Below are 21575 nucleotides of genomic sequence, written 5' to 3' on the forward strand. Positions count from 1 at the left end.
CAGCTCAGAAGCCAGAGTAGTCACTTGAACAGAACACCCCCCATAAAGCTGGAGGGAGGTTTGGGAGAAATTCAATGTGGCGCTAAGATGACTATTCCACCAGCGCAAGCATTTCGGACCACTCAGAACCAATTTTGGGGGTGGGGTGGGGCTGCAGAAGTTTGGAAAGACCTGTGGTGTTAGCAGAAGGCCTTGCCTGGGCTTTCGCTGGCAGGACCCATTAGTTGAATCCAGCCTAAAATAAGTGAACAGGCATAACATACAAGTTGGGCCTCTTTCATAGCCTTAAATAAATTTACTTCATTCTTCAGAGGGAAACCCTTAAATCAGAATATTTTATTGAGAGAAGTTTATTATGCTTTTTAAAAAGTGGAACTTTTATTTCATTTTAATAAATATTTTAAGACAAGTGAAAGTTTTAAGACAAATAATTAGTTACTAGAATTCAGTTCATTTTCTACATGACCAAGTTATGTCTGGGCAAATGTGTTCTAACAAAGTAAGCTCTCCATTTTTTAGATTAGTTCTTAAATACTCAGCACATAACCTATTTTAGGGGGAGCATCTTGCAACAGCAAACATTAAGAGAAAACACAGAAGAGAAAGATAAAAACATCTGCGTAATGAAGACTATTCTTAAACATCTATAGATTTCCACACAGGAGGAAAAGTTGACATAAGAATGGCCAACTGGCTTAGCCAATTATTTACAAGAGCAATTCATTAAGAACACGTGCTGAAAAGGGTTAGAGCAAAACGATCTGTCAAAATCTGATTGGAATGCAGTTATGATATGTAAAGGTGTCCACAGATAATATTTGTTGGTTCAGTCTCTTAATACCAACACTCCATGCTTGTGAAAGTCTAAAATGGCCTCAATTTTTCATGATCTATTAATCAGCAAAAACAGAAGTGCACCATAATGGGGACTATGTAACAAACTAAGTCAGAGTTTGCATTGCTTAACACCAAAATCTCAATGAAAGCATGAGGTTTACAAAAAATACTTTAGGTAAAAGTGAAATGTTTAAGTTTCTGAAGTTAGTGCATTGTTATATAACCAAGGAATGTTTTCATCTTTACAGATCTTTGCAGATGAAGATTCTTTTACATCCAGTTCCAGGCTACTTTTCTGAAAAAGAAACACATATGCCATTCAAAAACTTTTCAATTATTTTTTTAAAACTTGCCTAGAAATAATAGTCCTTTGGGCATAAAGTCTTCCAAGGATGTGTGCTGTTATATATGGGGTAGAAATCTATTACAAAGCAGTCTCGGTTAAAACTTTTAAAACTTCAAGCAGCAAAAGGATTTTTTATGGTCACTTTGGCTATTAGAATTTAGATAATATTAAGAATAAGGTGGTCAAAATTGAGAGAATATGTTTCACATGTAAGGCCAGAAAATGAGAAATCATTTTCCTTGCACAAGCAACGCATGCAAGATCTCTGAATACAAAATTAGCAGGTGGGTTTTTTTAAAAAATAAAACCATATCCAGAGAATTTGTTGTGCAAGTAGGAGCAAATGAGAGTTAAGTAAAGAAATAAAAAACAGACAGCAGACTTTCTTGCTCTAACACAAACTGGTCTGGGAAGTTCCTAAAGTTTAAAAAGCTGTTTGCCACAATGGAAATGGTTGGGCAAAAAACCCCAAAAAAACTAGACACTACCTTGGATGTGCATAATTAGTGGCATGCTTCTTTGGCTCCCGTCCCACGTACAAAAGCTGTTTCACATAGCTACTTGCTCCCTTGTATACCTACTATGGTATGACGGCTTGCGCTAGCAAATGCAAATCTGAGCACAGCAGAAATGCAAGCTATTTTATCCCTTACAAAACTATGCTAGGAGTTTGCTGGCACTCCTTAGCTTCTGCTCCACTCAGAATTAGAAAGTGTTCCATCACAGAAATCCTATGTCTGCTTCAGGAGTATCATACTTTTCCGTGTATAAGACTAGGGGTTTTTTCTGAGAAAACAATCCTAAAAAATTGGGGTCATCTTATACATGGGTAGTGCAGAGTTGGCACTGGGGATTTGTTGCTGTCATGAGGAGATTTTCAGCAGTGATTATGCGTGTGATTGGTGGGTGCCGTCAGGGCTGCTGTTGATTGGCCACTGTTGTGGTAATGGGGCGGGCTAATGGTGGCTGCTTGGGGCGATCAAGCAGATGATTTTTGGCTTCTGCGATGTGTGTGCTTTGTAGCATTGGTTAGTGGGGTGAGCGATTTTCGGGCTCCCCCCCCCCCATAAAAAATGGGGGCGTGTTATATACAGAAAAATACAGTAAGTCCCATCGTGTCCACTGGGGCTTGGGAACATAGGAAGCTGGTTTTCATCCAGTCTACATTGACTAGCATCAGCTCTTCAGAGTTTCAGACAGTAGGTGTGGACATCCCTAACTGCGGATGATTGGGGAAAAAACCTGCCCCTTCTGCGTACAAAGCAGATGCTCTAACCCAGGCATGTCAAACCTGCGGCCCTCCAGATGTTTTGGCCTACAACTCCCATGATCCCTAGCTAGCAGGACCAGTGGTTGGGGAAGATGGGAATTGTAGTCCAAAACATCTGGAGGGCCGCAGGTTTGACATGCCTGCTCTAACCACTGAGCTATGCCACTTCCCCCTGTAGGCAAATAAGAGAACTGCGGCCTAAATCACACATTGAAAACAGAGGAATGCCAACCCGCCCCAACATGGCAATAAAACACATTTCCATCTGCAAGATCCAACTGATACTAACTGTTTTACATGCCTCCTCTATCCTGTGAGCCTGAATGCTCTCTCTGTGGCGTTGAAGGAAGCGAACCCAGGGGGGAGAGAAGGATAGTTCTTTCAAGAAGAGTCATGTGCGATGGTTTCCTGGCAAGTTCTGCATCTGATGCATATGGTTTTCCCGAAGGGGTAAGAACACTGTGAGCTTCCAGGCTCGCCGGAGAGAGGCTAAACTCAGATCTGCACCTTGGGATTTGCTTTATAGAAGGCAGCGAGTTTTCGAGTGCAGACTTTTTCAACATTTCCAAGCGCCTTCGAATAGATTGCAAATCCAGTTTGCCCTCACTTCCTGCCACGCAGTCCGGCAAAGCGTTGCTGTCTTCTCTTGCTTCATCCAGTTCAAAATCTTTACAACTATTATTAAGGCTTACGAGTGCCCCTTCCTCTGGAAGGGTTTCTTGAAGTATGCCCAGTTGGATAACTTCCCGGCTATCAGAGCCACTTCCTATCGGAAGACCATCCCATGAAACAGTTGTACTCATGGAAGAATTCTGGCTCACGCAAGGAGGCAAAGTCTCTGCTGCAATGCTATTCCATGGAGCATCCTCCAGCTCACTTGCACGTTCAGTCTTGGGGCCAAGTTCTGGGTTTTTTGTTTCACATTTGCCTGGAACAGTGTGTGTTAACCCTTCCTTCCAAAACATCTCATCCATTGGCCCAGCAGCTGCTTGATGGGTCAGCAATTCGCTACAACCGGTAACCACCTGCTGGAAACAAAACGGGGAACGCCCTTCCAGAAAAGGAGATTCTGCTGTATCGGACATGCATGAAGACATAAAGCATGCCATACTTGAATCTACTCGGTTTCTAGACACAGGGACTCGGTCCTCTGGTATTTCTTTTATTGCTTCGGTATGATTCCTTTCCACACTTGAGGCTTCTTCATCCTGGATAGCTTTTTTCCAGGAGCTTCTAATTTCAGCAACTAAAATTGAATCAAGAATAAGTGAAATGTAACACTGCACTGGAGACCACACTCCTATCCAATGTGTTTATATTGCACAGTTGGCATGTTACCTTCAAAACTGGCTAGACAACTTGTTTATAATAATAAAATAAATAAATAATAATAATAATAATAATAATAATAATAATAATAATAATAATTTATTCCTTATACCCCACTCATCTGGCCAGGCCTCCCCAGCCACTCTGGGAGGCTTCCAATAGAATATTAAAAACACAATAAAACATCAAACATTAAAAGCTTCCCTAAACAGGGCTGCCTTCAGGTATCTTCTAAAAGTCATTTAGTTGTTTATCTCCCTGACATGTGGCGGGAGGGCGTTCCACAGGGCGGGTGCCACCACCAAGAAAGCCCTCTGTCTGGTTCCCTGTAACCTCACTTCTCACAGGGAGGGAACCGCCAGAAGGCCCTCAGCGCTGGACCTCAGTTTCCAGGCTGAACGATGAGGGTGGAGACGCTCCTTCAGGGATACTGGGCCCAGGCCGTTTGGATTCCCTCTCTTCCTTCCACATGCAATGTCATCAGTTACTTAAGTATAAGGTCCTTAGAAGAATGGTGGATATAATGTCAAAGTTCAGGGAAGCAAAACTATTTGTACTGCCAGACTGTGACTGATCTGTGTTTAAAAATCAGGTTCTGTGTGAGCTGAACAGATTTCCTTAGTTTGAACTGCTTTGCTAGTCATGTGAACAGCAAGAAAACAGGCTGAAGGACCAACCTCTGACCACTGAAAAGGCTTCCCTCCTCCAGGCGTATCTCACCAGGCATTGCCCACAGAATGGAAGTGCCTATTTTGCTGCCATAAGGGGAAGAAACTCTTCATAAACAAAAAAAAATGGATTCTCAGGGAGTCATAGAATCATAGAGTTGGAAGAGACCACAAGGGCCATCCAGTCCAACCCCCTAAGGTATTGACCTAATACCATAGTCTGTGCCTATCTTGTACAACAAATGAATTAGGCTGCACACAGCATTGGGAGAAGAGTACAGTTAAAAGTTGGTAAGAATCACCCTCTTTGGGAACTATTAGCATTTCTGCTAATCTGGCTCGAACTCTGACCAACGGTTGTTTCCCCTCCTCTCCCACATGTAATTACAATTTGGCAGGTTATTCAAGCAGGCCAACACAGAGCACATCACACTTTCCCCAAGAACAGCTGATGTGACGAGACGGAACAATTTACTGGCCTCTCAATGGTCAGCTCCAAATGGGAGCCTCCTGGTCCAGTGGGAGCCACCAGGACAATTTCTGCTTCCTTATTCCTGACCCTTTAAAGAAATATGGACAGAGGCAGAAAGGATGAGGATATATCTAGAAGAACCTGTGTCAAAAGGTATCAGCTGCCATTGCCTTCAACACTTGAGTCCTAGAGAAAAACGTTGCCCATCTAACACAGAAGCATCACTGACTGCCCAAAATATTGAACTATTTCTCTGATGACTAAGTGTGGTGTCTATTCTACCTGGTCAAGAGAAAACGTGACTTCTTGTAAGATTCCTGCATCAGACAAGGGAATTACATCCCCTCAAAGCCTTAACTTTGTACCAAATGGCATTGCAGAATCCTCTGCCACAGGTAATTAAAGGGTGGAATATTAAAGATACTCACTCAGATTTTCTGGGGTCCGCGGAATCTGTTTCTTTGTTAAGAAGGGATCTGACATTAAGGTGCCCACCAGATCCTCCAACTCCTGTCCTTCTCCTCGAGTGCTTTGGGAAGAATTAGATAATACTACATCTGCCATCTGCAAAAAAACAAAACACAAAAAACATACAAGTAACACAGGTTTCCACAGGACTGTGTTCCACTCATGGGACTCTGAATCCAGCTTTGACAAACTATGGGACTATTAACATTGAGCTTTAGAGCAGCATTAGTAAAACTTTGACAGAAAAACTAGTTCATTAGACACCTGTCAACGAAACAGCTTTTTAAGCAGCTGCTCAAGATGCAAGCAGATTTCCCAACTCTTACCTAGGTGTCACAGACCAGGCTGAGGATTCCTGTTCTGATGAGGAATGGTGGGAACCTCACCTTCCCCCTGCTCCTGATCAGGATCCTGAAGCTGCCCAGGAGCAGTGGAGCAGTATAGATTTAGAACAGTGGTTTGCAGAGGGACGTAGTTGGGAAGAATGGGGGGGGGTGAACAGCAAGGTGAAGAACTGGGAGAGAGAGCTAAAAGAATTTCTCTCTCGCTGGAAAGTGTCCAGCCTATCAGTCCAAGATCACGTAGAGGTGGCTACAGAAAAAGCACAGTGGTTGCAAGATCAGGTTGCAAGACAGAAGTGATGGGGGTGACTGGGGGGCAGAGTGGGTGGAAACTTTAATTGGTAACACCTTTCCTCTGAGATGTTCTTGAGCTGTGATCATTAAAATCTCTTTAAATGGTAAGAGACTGTTTTTGCTTTGTTCTGCTTATCCACGGCCAAAGGGAGGGAGGAAGTCGCTCTCCCAAAGCCTGACACTAGGTCCCTCCCCTACTTCAGACCTTCCAATACTGAATCCAGCTAAGCCAGGCATAGGCAAACACTGGCCCTCCAGATGTTTGGGACTACAATTCCCATAATCCTTGAGCACTGGCCCTGTTAGCTAGGGATGATGGGAATTGTAGTTGCAAACATCTGGAGGACCAGAGTTTGCCTATGCCTGAGCTAAGCAGAGCTGATTGCCTTGTGGCAATTTCCTGGCTGAATCACATTAAAAGAACGTCTCTCACCTGTTCCGCCAGTTGCTCTTGTGCCTTCTTCAGAGGATCTTCCCGTTTAACGGAAGATGGCGTTTTGAATGTATCGGCTTGTTTTTTCCTTGCTGTTTTCGTAGGTCTGGAATTTCTTCCTTTATATCTTAAGAGTTGATAACTAGAGTGATCTGCTGCCTTGGGTGTTTCAGTAACTGATCCCTGAAATGATGCAATATTGGCACAAATGCTCAAGGACCAGTTTTAGATGCAGACTGTCATTTTTGACAACTTAACCATCATGGTAGATTTAACTGCAACAGACAATGCTGCAGTTTCCCAAATTATAGGGATTCCCCTATTCAGATGGGAGAAGCAGGATTTGGGCTGTCACTACAGAAAAGCTTGGCGTAGCTGGTCTTCTTCAACAGGTAAGAGATTTTATGATGTCACAGCACCCAAGCCACATTTGCACCATATACACGTTTTAAACATTTAATTTTAACGATTTTAGGCCCTCTTTCAGGATGGATAACCTCACAAGATAGCTCCCAAATTGGCAATTATTGTTAATTGTTTTTATTACAGTATATGGAATTGTTTTATAGATGGGAATGTTTTTTTGTTTTTTTACACTTTTGTGTTTCCACATTATAATTGTTTCATTTGTTTAATAAATTTCATGTATTTTATTGTTGTAACCTGCCCTGGGATAGGTGGTAAGAAATCTAATAAAGAACTAAAAATAGTACACAACATAAAATACAAAAATAAATAAATGAAAATCAAGACAACTATTTAAAAACCCAATGAATTGCTTAGAAATATTTATAAATCTATTAGGCCACAGGGTAAATAATTCCTTAGGCACAGAGGCACCAATGAAAAGGCCCTCTCATGCATGCATGCCTACCAACCTAAATTATCCTACTGGCAGGCATATATGGTCTCAAGGCCATTAAAAGGTCAAAACCAGTTAAATAATCTTAGGATAAGGTTCAGCTTCTTCAAGGCAATGGCCTCTCTGTGAAGCAATAACATTTTTTGAAGCATATCAACACCATGAGGAAGGCAGGGAACACTCACAAAATAGTCTATGTGTTCCCTCACACCCAGAGAAGCACTACAGTACTTTTTGGTGTCTATATTGCAGGCATCCCCAAACTGCGGCCCTCCAGATGTTTTGGCCTACAACTCCCATGATCCCTAGCTAACAGGACCAGTGGTTGGGGAAGATGGGAATTGTAGTCCAAAACATCTGGAGGGCCGCAGTTTGGGGGTGCCTGCTATATTGTCTCCCTTCTCCCCCAACCAAAAGTAGAAAGCACTCCCATCCACATGCTGGGAAAGATAGAACCAGGCCAAATTATGACAAGAACTATGGTTACTCCAAGCTCTGTAACTCCTTGTAGACACTTCAGCTCTTCAAGAACAGTTAGGTTACCTTTTCCGAGGATACCCATGTTTCATTTTCAGACGCTGTAGCAGGACTGGAAGAGGGCATGGCCATCCTGGGAGGAGGGGAGGTGAAAATATTGTTAAATGCATACTGTTGATGCTCTGCACTTCATTCAGTCAATAAAAGATGTGTGCCCCGTATCTGTCCGTTACGATTTCCCTCAATTCGTCCCGGTCATCAAAAGGCAGTTTTATTATAGGGAGAGCTAGTGCCAACTAGAGCAGAGCTTTATCTCTATTTGAGTATCAGCCTCCCAGAAGTATAAAAGCGAATCTCATGAACAACAATATACACACATGCAAAGAATTAAGTGCCTGCCAATATATGCTTCATAGAATGCTTTTAAAGACAGACTGCTCACAAAATCGCAATTGCACGCCACACAATCACAAACTGATGAAGACCAGTTTACGAACTAGTAGCAATCCACACAGAGAACTTCAAGAAAAATCAGTGTTTTGCATGTGGTAAGTACCATATTTTCCTGTGTATAAGATGCCCCCTCTTTTTTGGGACTCCAAATAGAGAAAATGGGGAGATTGCCCAGAGTTGTTGAGCTTTTTTGGGGGGGTGCCAAAATTCACTCACCTGCTGGAACACAACAGCCAATTGTCTGCACGCTCACCGAAAGCGAGCACCAATCACCCGCCCAATTGCCGCAGCAGCCAATAGCCAGCAGACCTTGCAGCACCCACCAATCACCCGCAAAAACCCCATGGACAATATACTGCTCGGGGCAGCCACCAATCGCCCAACCCACCTCTCCACTATCTGTGTATAAGATGACCCCAAGTTTTTGCACAATTAATTTAAGAAAATAACCTAGTCTTATACACGGAAAAATATGGCATTTCCCCCTATTTGGATAAACTATTTATAGTCCTTTATAGGAAGGGCTACAAGAGCTGGAAGGTATGCCTTATATATAGCTGGGTCGATATTGACCTGTGCAGTATCAGTTGCATGCGTAGCTCAAATGATATTTCAACCCTAAGAACTTTAGGGTGCAGCATGCATGGCTTAAGGGGGGTGGGGGGGACGACATTCTGAAGGGAGCAGCAGCAGCGCAAGTGGGATGCTCCTCACTTGAGGGCAGCTTCCCATTACAGGGGAAACCGAGCAAAAATTAATTCAGCTCTGCTGTTGCTCCGCCCCCATATTGGACCTGGGTGCCTCCTAGGACTAAGGAAACGTAAGAGATGGCAGGCAAGGGAAACCATATAGCCTTAGAGCTCAAATCTAGATTTACATCAGAAGGAAATTACATTTCCATGAGATGGTCCCAGAACTATAAACAAGAGGTGAGATATGTAGCAGTACTTCATCCCTATACAATACCTTCTCCAATTTTCAGAGTTGTGTCACATTCAAAACACACACACACACACACACACACACACACACACACACCCTTTGATGCATAAGGACATATTAAAGCCATACCTCTCTGCAATTACCCCAGCTGAACTACCTTGACATCTTGATGTTTTGCCAGGAAGCTCAAGTTCTGTTTTCTGAAAACTCTTCTTCTTGGTAGAATCTAAAAATACATTTTTACAAAGAGAATCAAGGCTTCTCAAGAAGTGCAAATTTGTTATATTTACTAGATTAGAATACCCTAATGCAGGCATCCCGTAACACGGCCCTCCAGATGTTTTTGGGACTACAATTCCCATCATCCCTGGCCACTGGTCCTGTTAGCTAGGGATGATGGGAGTTGTAGTCCCAAAATATCTGGAGGCCCGAATTTGGGGGTGCCTGCCCTAAAGACTAATACTACATGCCTGCAAACATGTGCCTGTTAGCAAGATGATTACAAAATTATGGCTAATGATGATAATTTTAAATGTATAAATATGCAAAGAGGAAGACGGACAAGTCTGCAACTGCTGCCATCGAAAACCCTTACCCATGCTCTGAGGCTATGGATCTCAGGGCAGGATTGATAAAGCTGCTCTTGAGATTTACCTGGAATTGATGCAGGGTACTGGCAGAAGACACTGCTTTTATAAGCTTCCTCGGTAGCAGGAGAAAAAGAAAGAGGAGACATGGCTGGTAATAAGTCAAGTGCCTTAAAAAGAAAGACATTCAAAAAGTTATGTTAAACAATATTTTTAGCTGTAATATATTGTCAATATTCCAGAAAACTTAAAATTCCTACAAAATACAAAATTTTAAAACCACACAGCCTCTTTTCAAAATCCAGAAGGCTGCCCTTAAGTTTAACCATTTCAATAAACATTTGGAATCTTACAACCTTACAAGATTAAGGGGTCATAGGTTTGGCTCTTTAAGATGGTTCAAATCAAGAGAATTAACCACTGCAAAATACTTGAGGGTTTTACCAGTGTCACTATCAAAAAGTGTGTTGGTCACGTTAAACAATTAGTATAACAATAAGGTGATTGCCTTTGGGATTTTTATAGGCAATTCGTTTCAATTAATTTTATACTGAAAACATACATTTTTAAAAATCAACGCAAGCCTTGTACTCTCCCTGAACAGATACTTACGGGATCTGGATTTTTAATTAAATGAAAAGGTGACTGGCCAAGGCAATTCTCCCACTTCAAATCCCATTCCTGCTGTTTTTTAGAAATAGACTGCTTTATTGATACACAATCTTCACGTTTTAATTTTTGCCTGTAAGAATTTGAAGAATAACCAACAGTTACTACAAAGTGTTTTATTCAAGCAAACTGAGATTTCATGAACGAATGAGTTATATCAAGTGAATGTATCTGCAGCTGTGCCTTAGCTAAAGTCTAGTTGTAAACCATAATTAAAGTAAGCAGAAAGAAACTGGAAGACCACAACATACAAGTTTCATTTACAAAAATCTGAAGCTATCTGATACTCATAAAAGTAAGTCTCTGTTTTAAAAAGTTAAAAAATTCCTTCAGTAGCACCTTAAAGACCAACTGAGTTTATATTTTGGTATGAGCTTTCGTGTGCATGCACACTAAGAAGTGTGCATGCACACGAAAGCTCATACCAAAATATAAACTTAGTTGGTCTTTAAGGTGCTACTGAAGGAATTTTTTAATTTTGCTTCAACTCAGACCAACACGGCTACCTACCTGTAATTAAAAAGTTAAGTTACTAGACTACTAGTATAGACCTGAAAAGTAAGAATATTCGCCAATAGGCAATTAAAATGAGCTAACTGCAAGTTAATGAAATCTGGAGGTAAAGAGTACAGGTCCTCTGTTTAAAATAGAATCTGGACACCAAGACATACAGGGAGAAAGGAATTTTGTACTCCAAGTTCAGATCGATCAACTAGTCCAGAAACAAATAATGTGCTTGTATGCTTCCCACGCTTTTCTATTCCGTTTCTTAATACTTCCAGGTTTTGTTAAACTACGCCTTCCTCATGGCATCCAAACCAGGAAACTCTTGATTTAAGCAAATCTTTAAAAAAAACCAGGAATGTTCCTGGTTTGTAGGGATTACTTAAAGCAGTTTCCTGGTTCAGATACCATGAGGAAACTGACTTAATAAACCATAGAAGTATTGACTTAAGGTCGATAACAGAAGAGAGGGCATAGTTTGTTCCAGATCCAGGAAATCATGGTTTACCAGACCCTTACATCTAAGCCAGGCCAGTAAGTCAGTTTACTCATGCCACAAGTATGTGAAAAGCGTCTGTGCGTGTAGGATATGCAAGCCACAGACTACTGAGCTCACCTCAGTGACTTAAGACCCTGTAAATTAACATTCTGGTATTTGGTCTTTCCTTCCATGTACTGAAGATCCAATTTTAGTGCATTCTTGTCAATGCGCCAGCGCTCATGCATCAGTATTTCCAAGGCTTTGTTGAGTAAGTGGACGACTGTTAAAACGTTTAGTTTTCCTTCTTCATAGACATTCCCTACATGAAACTGCAAAATTTTGCAAACAAGGGCAGGAACTGATTAATACAGAAATACATTGTCGTAACATCTCATTCATCTTTCGAAAACTGAGCAAAATATAATGGGATAGTGAGTGAGCCATGCAAGACAAATGGAGTGAAAACCGTGATTTAAGAGATAACTGAGTGCCTGTGGCTTGAGATTCAGGGCTGTAGATGGTTTCTTTATACTATGGGCCTGGAAGTCAAAGGGGGAGCGGCTGAAGGGTAAAAGAAGGCATTTTAACTATGATTTTCCAAGGGACTACTGAGGAAGGGGCACAAAAAGTCTTTTGCCAGTGTGGTGTAGTGGTTAAGAGCGGTAGACTCGTAATCTGGGGAACCAGGTTCGTGTCTCCGCTCCTCCACATGCAGCTGCTGGGTGACCTTGGGCTAGTCACACTTCTCTGAAGTCTCTCAGCTCCACTCACTTCACAGAGTGTTTGTTGTGGGGGAGGAAGGGAAAGGAGATTGTTAGCCGCTTTGAGACTCCTTCGAGTAGTGATAAAGCGGGATATCAAATCCAAACTCCTCCTCTTCTTCTTTTGGCATCATGCTAGTGAATGCTTGGGAGCAATCAGTAAACTTCTCTTAAATTAAAAATTAATAATTTAAATAGGGGGGGATATATTGGGGTTGGTATGCGACCTGTGGGTTAGTCACCCCTGCTTTATTACAGATGAAGGGTGCCAATATGTGCATGGAACGTCGTCCAACCCAAGGACTGGTCAGCTGCAAGGAGAGCCTAGCTCACGTAAGCCCAACTCAGTGTAGGGGTGGAATGATCTTGCAAGAAGTACAACTCTTAAAACAGAGCTCTTTATTTAAGTTTGATTACATCTTCACTATACTGCAGATCTTTCCCTACATTTTTTGTCTTAACAAAGTTGCTAATCGCAATAGCTACGAGACAATGAATTTCAGACAACTAAACGAAACACTACCGGAAAAGAGAAAAAACAAAAAATTCTACAGAAACAGTGGAGCAAAAACAAGCGTGCAAATAAACTTACTTGGTGCATATCCTTTTCAACTTTTTCAAGTAGAGGCCTCGGAACACTAATAGCGACACTTGTGCCATCTAATACGTACTGGTCAATATGACCTTTGACAACTGAATCTACAACTTCTATTTCTTTTTGTAGACGTGTAAGTGTTTCCGTTATCTGCGTCCATAAACAGCGAGCCTTTGGGAGTAAAGGAAGGGGGGGTGGAAACGAGAGAGAAAATGAGATACCTTGAGAAAGCAGAAATATGCATGTGCGTAAAACGTCAGTCCTGGGGGGCAGGGCACCGGATGGCGATAGCTGGAATTACATGATCAAAGATCCTCACCTTCTCAACTCTCTCTGCAGTGTTGTTCTGACTTGGATTAATGCCTTTCTCCATTCTAGCCAGAAAATGAAAAACACAAAAAGTGTGAGCCAACGGTACAATTTGTGCTACAGCAAAAGCTAGCTCACATATTCTGGTGTATTTTGCTAACAGCTACAGTGGTACCTCGGTTTATGAACACAATTGGCTCCTGACGTCTGTTCATAAACTGAAGCGAACTTTCCCATCAAAAGTAATGGAAAGTGGATTAATCTGTTCCAGACGGGTCCACGGAGTCCTCAACCTGAAGCGTACTTAACCCGAAGCATGGGTGTAATTGGTTCCGGAAGTCTGTTCATAAACTGAAGCATTCATGAACTGAAGCGAACTTTCCCATTGAAAGTAATGGAAAGTGAATTAATCCGTTCCAGATGGGTCTGCGGCGTTCGTAAACCGAAAATTCATAAACCGAGGTGTTCATAAACCGAGGTTCCACTGTAATCAGTAGCCATTGAGAGCATTAGGCATGACAGACTGTATCACACACAAGTCAACACAAAATGCTTCCTTCTCCCACTTCTCTTTGTTGTTCTTGTTTTGTCGTTTAGTCGTGTCCGACTCTTCATGACCCCATGGATGAAAATGTGTTAACACCACAACCAGAGCAAAAAACTCTAAACTGAAACTTTCAAATGTAAGCAAGCTAAGAGGGTATACTTACTTTTGGAGCTGCTTGTCCAGATCTGCATTTTCAAATTTTAAATCTCTAATTCGCTTACTAAAATGCCTGCAAACAAAGAAGTAAAAGCCAATAGCCACAGGTAAAGATTCTTAAATGTACAATACTCCCAAAAGCAGCTGGTGAAGAGCAAACAGCATTTTTTCCTTAAACCCCAAACCCCCAATGTGTGCTTCACATACTTCATGTGTTTACTTTTTTAGTAATATGCAATTCTAAGATGGCAGCTCCCTAAAAGTTGTTGTTTGTTTGTTTGTTTTAATCAAGAAGCCTTTTCTAGCTACACAGGCCTGCTCCCTAGGGATTTACTCCTGCTCTCCCTGACATCTTTGTAGAGACTGCCCTATGTCTTTTGGCAGGATCATGAATTTATTTGGCCTCTATAGTCTTTTTTGAAGTGCTAAGATTTTATCTTACATTTTTGTAAGTTTCATACTTATTTTTTATTTGAATTGTGTATTTGTGTGCTACCCCTTGAGAGGGCCTTTTTTGGCCAGAAGGTCGCACAGAAATGAAACGAACTCTAACAATCTCAGCTATATGGTTGTTTGGATCACTCAGACTGCCACAACTTACGTGTTATAGAAACTCTACTTACAGTGCTTTTTTCTGCAATTCTTGAATCAAAAAGTCTTCCTTTTGCAGACTGTGTAAAAATCTGCTTCGTGCTACATGGTATTTTGCAACTGCAATGTTCAGGTCAGGAGGTCTTGAGTTCACTGCTTCAGGATAGGGTATGCCAGCACCTACATGAAAGAAGCAAGTTTCTCAAGCCTTTTGTGTATGCCCCCCCCCTCCTTTCATTCTGTTTTTTGATCCCTTGAACCCAGAATCAACTGCATGTCCTACAATTTATTTTCCACCTGCTGTGCATATAAAAAAAGCTAGTTTGGAATAGAAAACCTTCCAAGAAATTATTGCTTACCTGCAGAATCTACTTTAACATGTTGCATTATGACATATCTTGCGAAGCAGTACATTAGATGAATGAACTTAGAGCCACCGGGAGAAAGGAATAAAGATGCCACAACTGGAGGAAAGCTGTTTCCACATTCATCCTTGGGAATTAAAAGGATAAAAAAAATGAACTGAGGAAGTGAACTGTAGCTGACAACTCTCTCTTAGATTAAGTTTTAGCTACTACCTGTTTGCAGTACTAAAACTATCGGCAAATAAAACAATACCAAGTAGCTTTGACAAATCACCATGCTTTCCTTCACCATTTCCTGAGGTTTGCACCGATAACGAACTTCTGATTGTATTGTTTTGTCATGATTTTTAATTGTTTTGCTGTAGATCTTAACTAAGGATGTTGAGTGCCCCAATGGATTTGTTATTGTGGATCTAAGTATGCATTGCTTTTACAGCTGTATGATGCTTAGAAGCCATTATGCCATTTAAGTGGTGTATAAATTAATAAATAATACTGTGCCTGAGCCACAGATCACAATACACCTTCCTTCCTCTGCCAAGGGGGGGGGGAGAAGAAGAGGAGGAGGGAGGTGCCCCACCAACACTCAGCATGCAAGGTCCACAGATTACTTCCCCACCCCCAGGGAATGTGGCACTGGATAGAATAAAGGTTGCCCACCCCTGTACTGGTCTGAACGAGGCTGTACTTTCTGAAGGAACAGGCACACAGTCTGGAGGTACTCCTTGATTCATCACTGCCACTGGAAGTGACAGTAGTGATCTCAGTAGTAGATATGTAGAGTTAGAAGGGACCCCAAAGGATAATCTAGTCCAAGCCTCTGAAATGCAGGAATCCCAGCCAGGAGAGGAAGAGGGCCGTGAAGTCCAACCCCCCCCCCCCCCCCAAAGTGGCCCGGTGGCCAAAGGAGGCACCTGTGGGATGAGATCAGCCCTTCCATCACTCCGACCAGCCCCCAAGGTTACTTTGGGGATCAGCCAAGTAAGAACGGTGGAGGCCCCCCAGGATCTATGTTGGCAATTGCTTGTTGTTGTTGCCGTTTGTAAACCAGTTAAAGTAACAACCAGAGTGCCACCCCTGCCTCCCCACCCCCCTGCCCCAGGGCAGCTGTTCTGGGACGAGCAGGGATTCCCAAACATCACTGCTGTGCTAACAATGGCCATTCCTGGACAGGAACAGCTTGGTTACAGCGACCCATGTACTGGTAGCATCATAACTGGATTTTATGTGGAAGTTAGACAGGCTCTGAAACTGGACACATTTTGTCAGGTGCTTACAACTTTTATTTTTACGCGCTTTCCCAAAAGCATGAGTTGATGCATGGAAAACATCTGATTTTTTCTCTGATAATAGTTTTATCCTTTTTATTTCTTATCTTTTCATTTTTTATTATTGTTGGATATCACTATGGTATTTTGTTACTATTAATATTATTCAGCCCATCTATGTGGCTCCCCCAAAACACAATAAAGCATCAAACATTTAAAACTTCCCTGAACAGGGCTGCCTGTTGATTCATATTCCAAACAAATGAAGCAAGCAAGCAATAGCTTCTGTTGTGCTGAATCCCACCCAGCATGACTTCACCAAACGTATCTTCATGTCGGCACTGGGTGTTTTAAATTCAATCCCACATGCTGTAACCATAGGATTGCAAAGCCATATTTAAATGGCCCTGTTTAGAACTAAAAACTAAAGAGAGGTACCAATGTTCTGATCCTGGACAGCAACAATTTAAATTGACCAGCTACTTTTGGGGATGGCAAGGAAACCTCCCCAAAGGAACAAGTACTGGAGGGAGGAACCTTCGTCCACACTCCTTTCTGGCTCTCCTTTCAGTTTCTATCATTTGCTGACAACCTGAACTATTTGTGTTGTTGCAAGTTGATAAAAGCTTGAAAAGGGTGAAATGGTGCAAGCAGAGGATAGGGCATGAGAGAACACTCCCTCTCAACAAGAGTCAGAACACAAAGTCTGAAAGGAATTATCATAGACCACCAATATGTATGGGGCAAAGATGTGAACCCCTTTTTCATTCTTACCAATACTTACTGAAATTCTTCTTAGCCATTCGTAACTATGTTTCCTGAATTCAGAGTCTGTCTTTTTATCTGTTGGAGGAAAACAAAATCTTTCCATTCCCAGGGAAGGGAAAGAAATCAATTTCAACAAATGTTCAATGAATCAGATATATTTCTCACATAACATAGCAATACAAAAGGCTCAGTGTTCTCAGGTTTGCATTAACAAATTATTGCATGTTTACTATAGAAAAACTTAAGTATCCCACCTAGGGTAAAGTTTACATAGACAACAGTTGTAGTCAATTTTCAGGCTGGCATTGATAGTACTAAATCCTCCCCAACCCCTGGCCAAGCTGATGGGAGGTGGAGTCCAAAAACCTCTGGAAGGTACCCTGTTGTCGACCCCCGTACTAAATGATAGGCAAGTTATGGAGACAAGAAGAGGCATGTTAAAATTACAGCAATGTGTTCTAAATGGGCAACCTTTGAAGAATCTTTGAAAGGTTCAGTTGATGTGGAATATGTCAACAAAAGGTTTTGGTGTATGTTCACCCTAGAGAACATTTGCTGACTGCTTCACAACAGCTGCACAGGCTTCCAGTTCACTTCCAAACACAAGCTGACATACAAGTCTCTCACTACATGACTTGGGTCCAAAAGGAGCATCGTCTCCCATATAAATCTGCCTAATCTTAAGATCTCCAGGTCCCATCAGTAATGAAGGACAAATAGCTAGGATGTAAGCACCTCTCCTAGGGTGCTGTGGCAGCACCTAGACTGTGAAACTCCCTGCCTTAGGAAGTCTATTTGGCCTGCTTTCTCTTCAGCTTTTGCCACATAGTTAAGCAGGGGTTGACAAAATATAGCTGGTTTAATGGCCAGGCATAGTTTCTACTAGCTATCTGTGCAGTCTAGTTGCACTATGATAGCACAATAATACTACATGAATTTATCAACAAATTTATCTAGAAAATATCAATAGAGTTTAAATTGATATTGCTTGGGTTTTTTTAAATTCTGTTTTTAACTAGAGATTTATTCTACAGCTTTTGGCTGGAGTTTCCTCCCTCACTTTCTTAGGGTTTCCCACCCACCCAGTCATTTTGTCTCCAAAGCATATCTACATGTTTAGTTTGGAAATAAATCACTATCCATTGTTTTTGTAGATAGTTAGAACTGAATGACTTCCCCCCCCAAAAAAAAAGCAGATAGAAAGAGATCAAGTTCCATCCTGAATGCCCACAGTCTTGTTTAAGCTAGAATTCCTGCTTGCTACAATAAATTGGCATTGGCATAAATAACTGAATACATATCATCTTACCTAGCGACTGGCTTCCTCCATCTGCATCTTTTGAAACTGAGCTAACTATGACAATTAGTAAAGCTTAAAAGCTTTTTATCACCTAATTCACTTGTCAGAACATAAAATTCTGGCACATGACTTAGTCTTACCCCAGCAGGTATTTGACCTTTCAGAATAATTTATTTTAGTGAACTGATCTCTTGCTTTTATATTCTTTCCTGAGTGCAAGTACTCCTTAACATAGAAGCCCTTACTTCTGAATAGACATCTGCAAGATTGCACTGTTAAATGCACTGCTATGTTTTATAACTAATAAATTGTGTAATCGTATATTCCAAACACTGGAATACTATATTGTTACAAAGATGCTATTCATGACATCAACTGGAAAAGAGTTCTGTTCCTCATTGCTATCAGTTTCCAGCACCTTGTGACCCCAACACCACAAAGAAGATCTTGCAGGAGTTGCAACTAAGTAGTCTCCAGATAATGTGCAGCAAGTCCCTTGTCAGCTAGTTTTTCCTCTCAAACAAAGGCACAGAGAGAGCAGCAGCAGCAAGCTTAAAATCTCAAGAAATGATGTGAAGAAATGGAGGAAAGGATGTTAAATTAACAAGTAGTACCTACACATTCCTCTAATTTTGTTAACCACATCCACAGGAATTCTTCCCTCTACCTTGTGCACAATATGCATCCTTTTGGTGGGCAGAGGAGGAGTAGAAACAAACATTATGATTATCTCCTCTGCAGCAATACTAGACCTCTACTACTTGTGGGCTGGATATTACACTATCCAGAGCAACAATACGGCAGTCCCACAAAGGGATAGCAATGTACGATTTCTCCTCAGAGGAAGCCTGCTACTATCAATTGTGGGCTGCATAGCTGCTGGGCCCTGGACACACAGCTATCAAACTGGTAAGCATCCTGTTGCCCTTTTCTGCAGGAAAGGGTGATAAGGCGCTGCCTTGCAGGGAACAGCTAGGTTCTGGTGGCCACAATTTTTGATATGGCTTGTAAGGCCACCCAGAAGTTGTGGATCCCTGTTCATAATTTTGTCAATAAGAAAAAGCCATTGAGTAATAAAGCATCCCCTAAATGAAGTTAAAGAGAGATGACACTCACCTGAAAATCTCAGTACAATGAGACTGGTCCACGTTGGAAAACAGGAAGTGCACAACAATACTAAATGCATCTTTGTTCGGTTTATCAAACATGTTCCTAAAAAATGATAACAACAAAAATTATGAAAACCAGAAATGTCCTTTTAAAGAAAAAAATTGCCCCATGCACAAACCTCAGCACCCACCAGGATTGCCTCCTTTCCTCCCTCAGAGAGCCCTTCATGACAGGCAGAGACGCAAGGCATGATTTTTTTGCTCAATGCAGTGATAGCAGCTCACAAAATAGTAAGATTTACAGAGAAGCAAGTCATTTTTTTAATGAGATTAACATCCAACCCTGCTTTCTTTCCCCTCTTATAATAGCACATGTAAAATTTACAGGAGTGCTACAAGGCCACAGTCCTGCACTATTAATTCTTTCCCCTGACCCATTTTAGTGTCAATAAATACAATTCGCATGAACATGGACATCTCTTTTTAATATAAATGGAGAGGAGAGGTGCAGTGATGGGAACCACTTCACCTGCTGATGTTTGCCCGCCAAAGGTGTGCTTAAGGCACACGAGTACTTCATTTTTATGACGTTATCTTATCCTTTTTTAAAAAAAACAACCCACCATAAATAATATGCTCGAATAAATCCCCATAGCATTTTAAACCCCCACTGAAACCAGCACTGCTGCTTCTAGGAACTTGCGTGAGATGTATACCCATTAAACCAGTGGGCCTCCAGCTGTTCTTGAACTACAATTCCCATGATGGAGTCACAGAGTCGTGGAGTTGGAAGGGGCCCTTGGGGTCATCTAGTCCAACCCCCTGCAATGCAGGAAGCTCAGTTGAAGCGTCGATGGCAGAGGACCACCAACCTCTGCTTAAAAACCTTGGAGTGCCCACAAGCCCCTTAAGTATCCCTGACCACTGGCCCTGCCAGCTGCAGAAGGTGAGAACTGTAGTCCAAAAAAACAGCCAGTGAACCAAGTTTGGGAAACGTGGCATTAAAGAAAGGTCAGGTTTTTTAAAGGGACTTCGCTGAAATGGCGAAGCTAACTGGAAAATTAAGAGATAAGGACAATAGGGACTTTTAAAAGGATTGGGAACCGTTCATGTTGTATTTACAGAAATGTTGTAAAGACGTAGCAGGATTTGAGTAAACACTTACAATTAAAATATAAAAACTAAGATGTAACAACTGGGAAAACAATAAAATGTAAGATTTGATTTGGGAAAAAGGGTACAAAATGGTAAGAATGCAACAATATTTATATAAAAGATTACAAAACTAAAGTAGAATATAACAGGCAGGAGAAAGAAATATTTAGAGAACCAGAAGGGGAAGTTGAGGGCGGGGATTGGGACTTAGACATGCTTTTTGTGATAAGGATGACTGTGTGGAATATAAAAATTGTAAAATTCAATAAAATGAAAAATGGAAGTGAAAAAGGCCCACTCACACGCCCAGGCAGAGATGCGAGGAGACCCTCCCGGCGGCGGCCTTTTCCGGGTCGAAGCCCAGCGCCAGGAGGTACAGCCAGAGATGCTCTTTCTCCCAGGCGGGAGGGGGCGGGAGCTGCTGCGCGCTCATGGCCGCGAGGCGAACTCGGGGTGACACGTGTCTTCCTTTCCCACGACCAGGTATCCTCCGCCTTCCTTCAGCTTCTCTCAGAGGCTCCTCTCCTCACGCGCCGCCATGGAGGCTGCAACCGCCAAAAAAGAAAACCGGGAGCGGGGACGAGGCGCGCGCCAGCCAATCAGAAGAGCCTGCGCGGCTTCAGCCAATGGGGGAAAGCCGGCGCTTCCCGTTCCCGGCATGCACCGCTTGCCGGAGACGAATACCCGAGGCGCGCCAGGATAGAGCTACGAAATATAGAGTGAGCGAAATATAAAGTGAGCGTCTGCCTGCGCTAGGCAGGCGGAAAGCGGAAGCTGCAGCTTAGCAGCGGAGGGGGCAATCCCCTCCCTCATAGGTATCTGAAGCCATTTGCACTTCACAAAATATGTATTTTATCAAATTGTTGAACTGAAATACAATTAAGAAGTACATTAATAGTGAAATAATTATTAAACTCTAACTTGAAATGATTTATTAATAACAAACTTAATAATGCAAACCCATTGGCATGTGACAATAACAAAGTTCCTTTAGAAACAATTTACAAAGACTCATAATCTTTTTTGGGGGGGGCAAGAGAGTGGGGCCCTAAGCTATAGCTTTTTTAGCTTACAGTACACGTAAATCCACCACTGGGCCGGCGGCGAAATGGCCTTTCAAACGCACCTTGGCGTGGGCCGCGTCTTGTGATCCATCACGTGGGTGGAGCTCTGCTTCTCCCCCCCCCCCAAAAAAAAAACATTCTGTTCCAGTTGCAT

General features: G+C 42.0%; 1 protein-coding gene and 1 non-coding gene across 3 annotated transcripts; both read right to left on the minus strand.

Moving 5' to 3' along the window:
* Positions 1-275: 275 nt before the first annotated feature.
* HAUS6 (HAUS augmin like complex subunit 6) lies at positions 276-21575 on the minus strand. Of its 2 annotated transcripts, none has more exons than XM_060268983.2 (17): positions 20660-21575; positions 19210-19305; positions 16810-16888; positions 14752-14884; positions 14425-14572; positions 13809-13874; positions 13109-13163; positions 12787-12960; positions 11569-11762; positions 10392-10521; positions 9847-9949; positions 9322-9418; positions 7864-7930; positions 6459-6641; positions 5351-5486; positions 2743-3699; positions 276-1132 (listed from the first exon to the last, which is right to left on the minus strand). In XM_060268983.2, exons 1-16 carry the CDS (start codon positions 20788-20790, stop codon positions 2747-2749), a joined length of 2745 nt encoding a protein of 914 aa, XP_060124966.1. In that variant the 5' UTR covers positions 20791-21575; the 3' UTR covers positions 276-1132; positions 2743-2746. The 2 variants fall into 2 exon arrangements, with proteins under 2 accessions (XP_060124966.1, XP_060124967.1); XM_060268984.2 differs by having other exon boundaries at positions 317-1132; positions 2755-3699; positions 20660-20976.
* On the minus strand, positions 8003-8134 carry LOC118075507 (small Cajal body-specific RNA 8). Its single transcript, XR_004691384.1, has one exon.

This window comes from Zootoca vivipara, chromosome 15, assembly GCF_965207765.1.
Source record: "Zootoca vivipara chromosome 15, rZooViv2.hap1.1, whole genome shotgun sequence".
Classification (NCBI taxonomy): domain Eukaryota; kingdom Metazoa; phylum Chordata; class Lepidosauria; order Squamata; family Lacertidae; genus Zootoca; species Zootoca vivipara.

What these genes read in the sequence shown, in the direction of transcription:
- HAUS6 (XM_060268983.2), bottom strand. Translation starts at nt 20,790, where the DNA reads ATGAGCGCGCAGCAGCTCCCGCCCCCTCCCGCCTGGGAGAAAGAGCAT. An exon ending in CATTGTACTGAGATTTTCAG is followed by an intron (nt 16,889 to 19,209) that starts GTGAGTGTCATC and finishes GGGAATGGAAAG; the next exon opens with ATTTTGTTTTCCTCCAACAG. An exon ending in GAATTGCAGAAAAAAGCACT is followed by an intron (nt 13,875 to 14,424) that starts GTAAGTAGAGTT and finishes CTTTGTTTGCAG; the next exon opens with GCATTTTAGTAAGCGAATTA.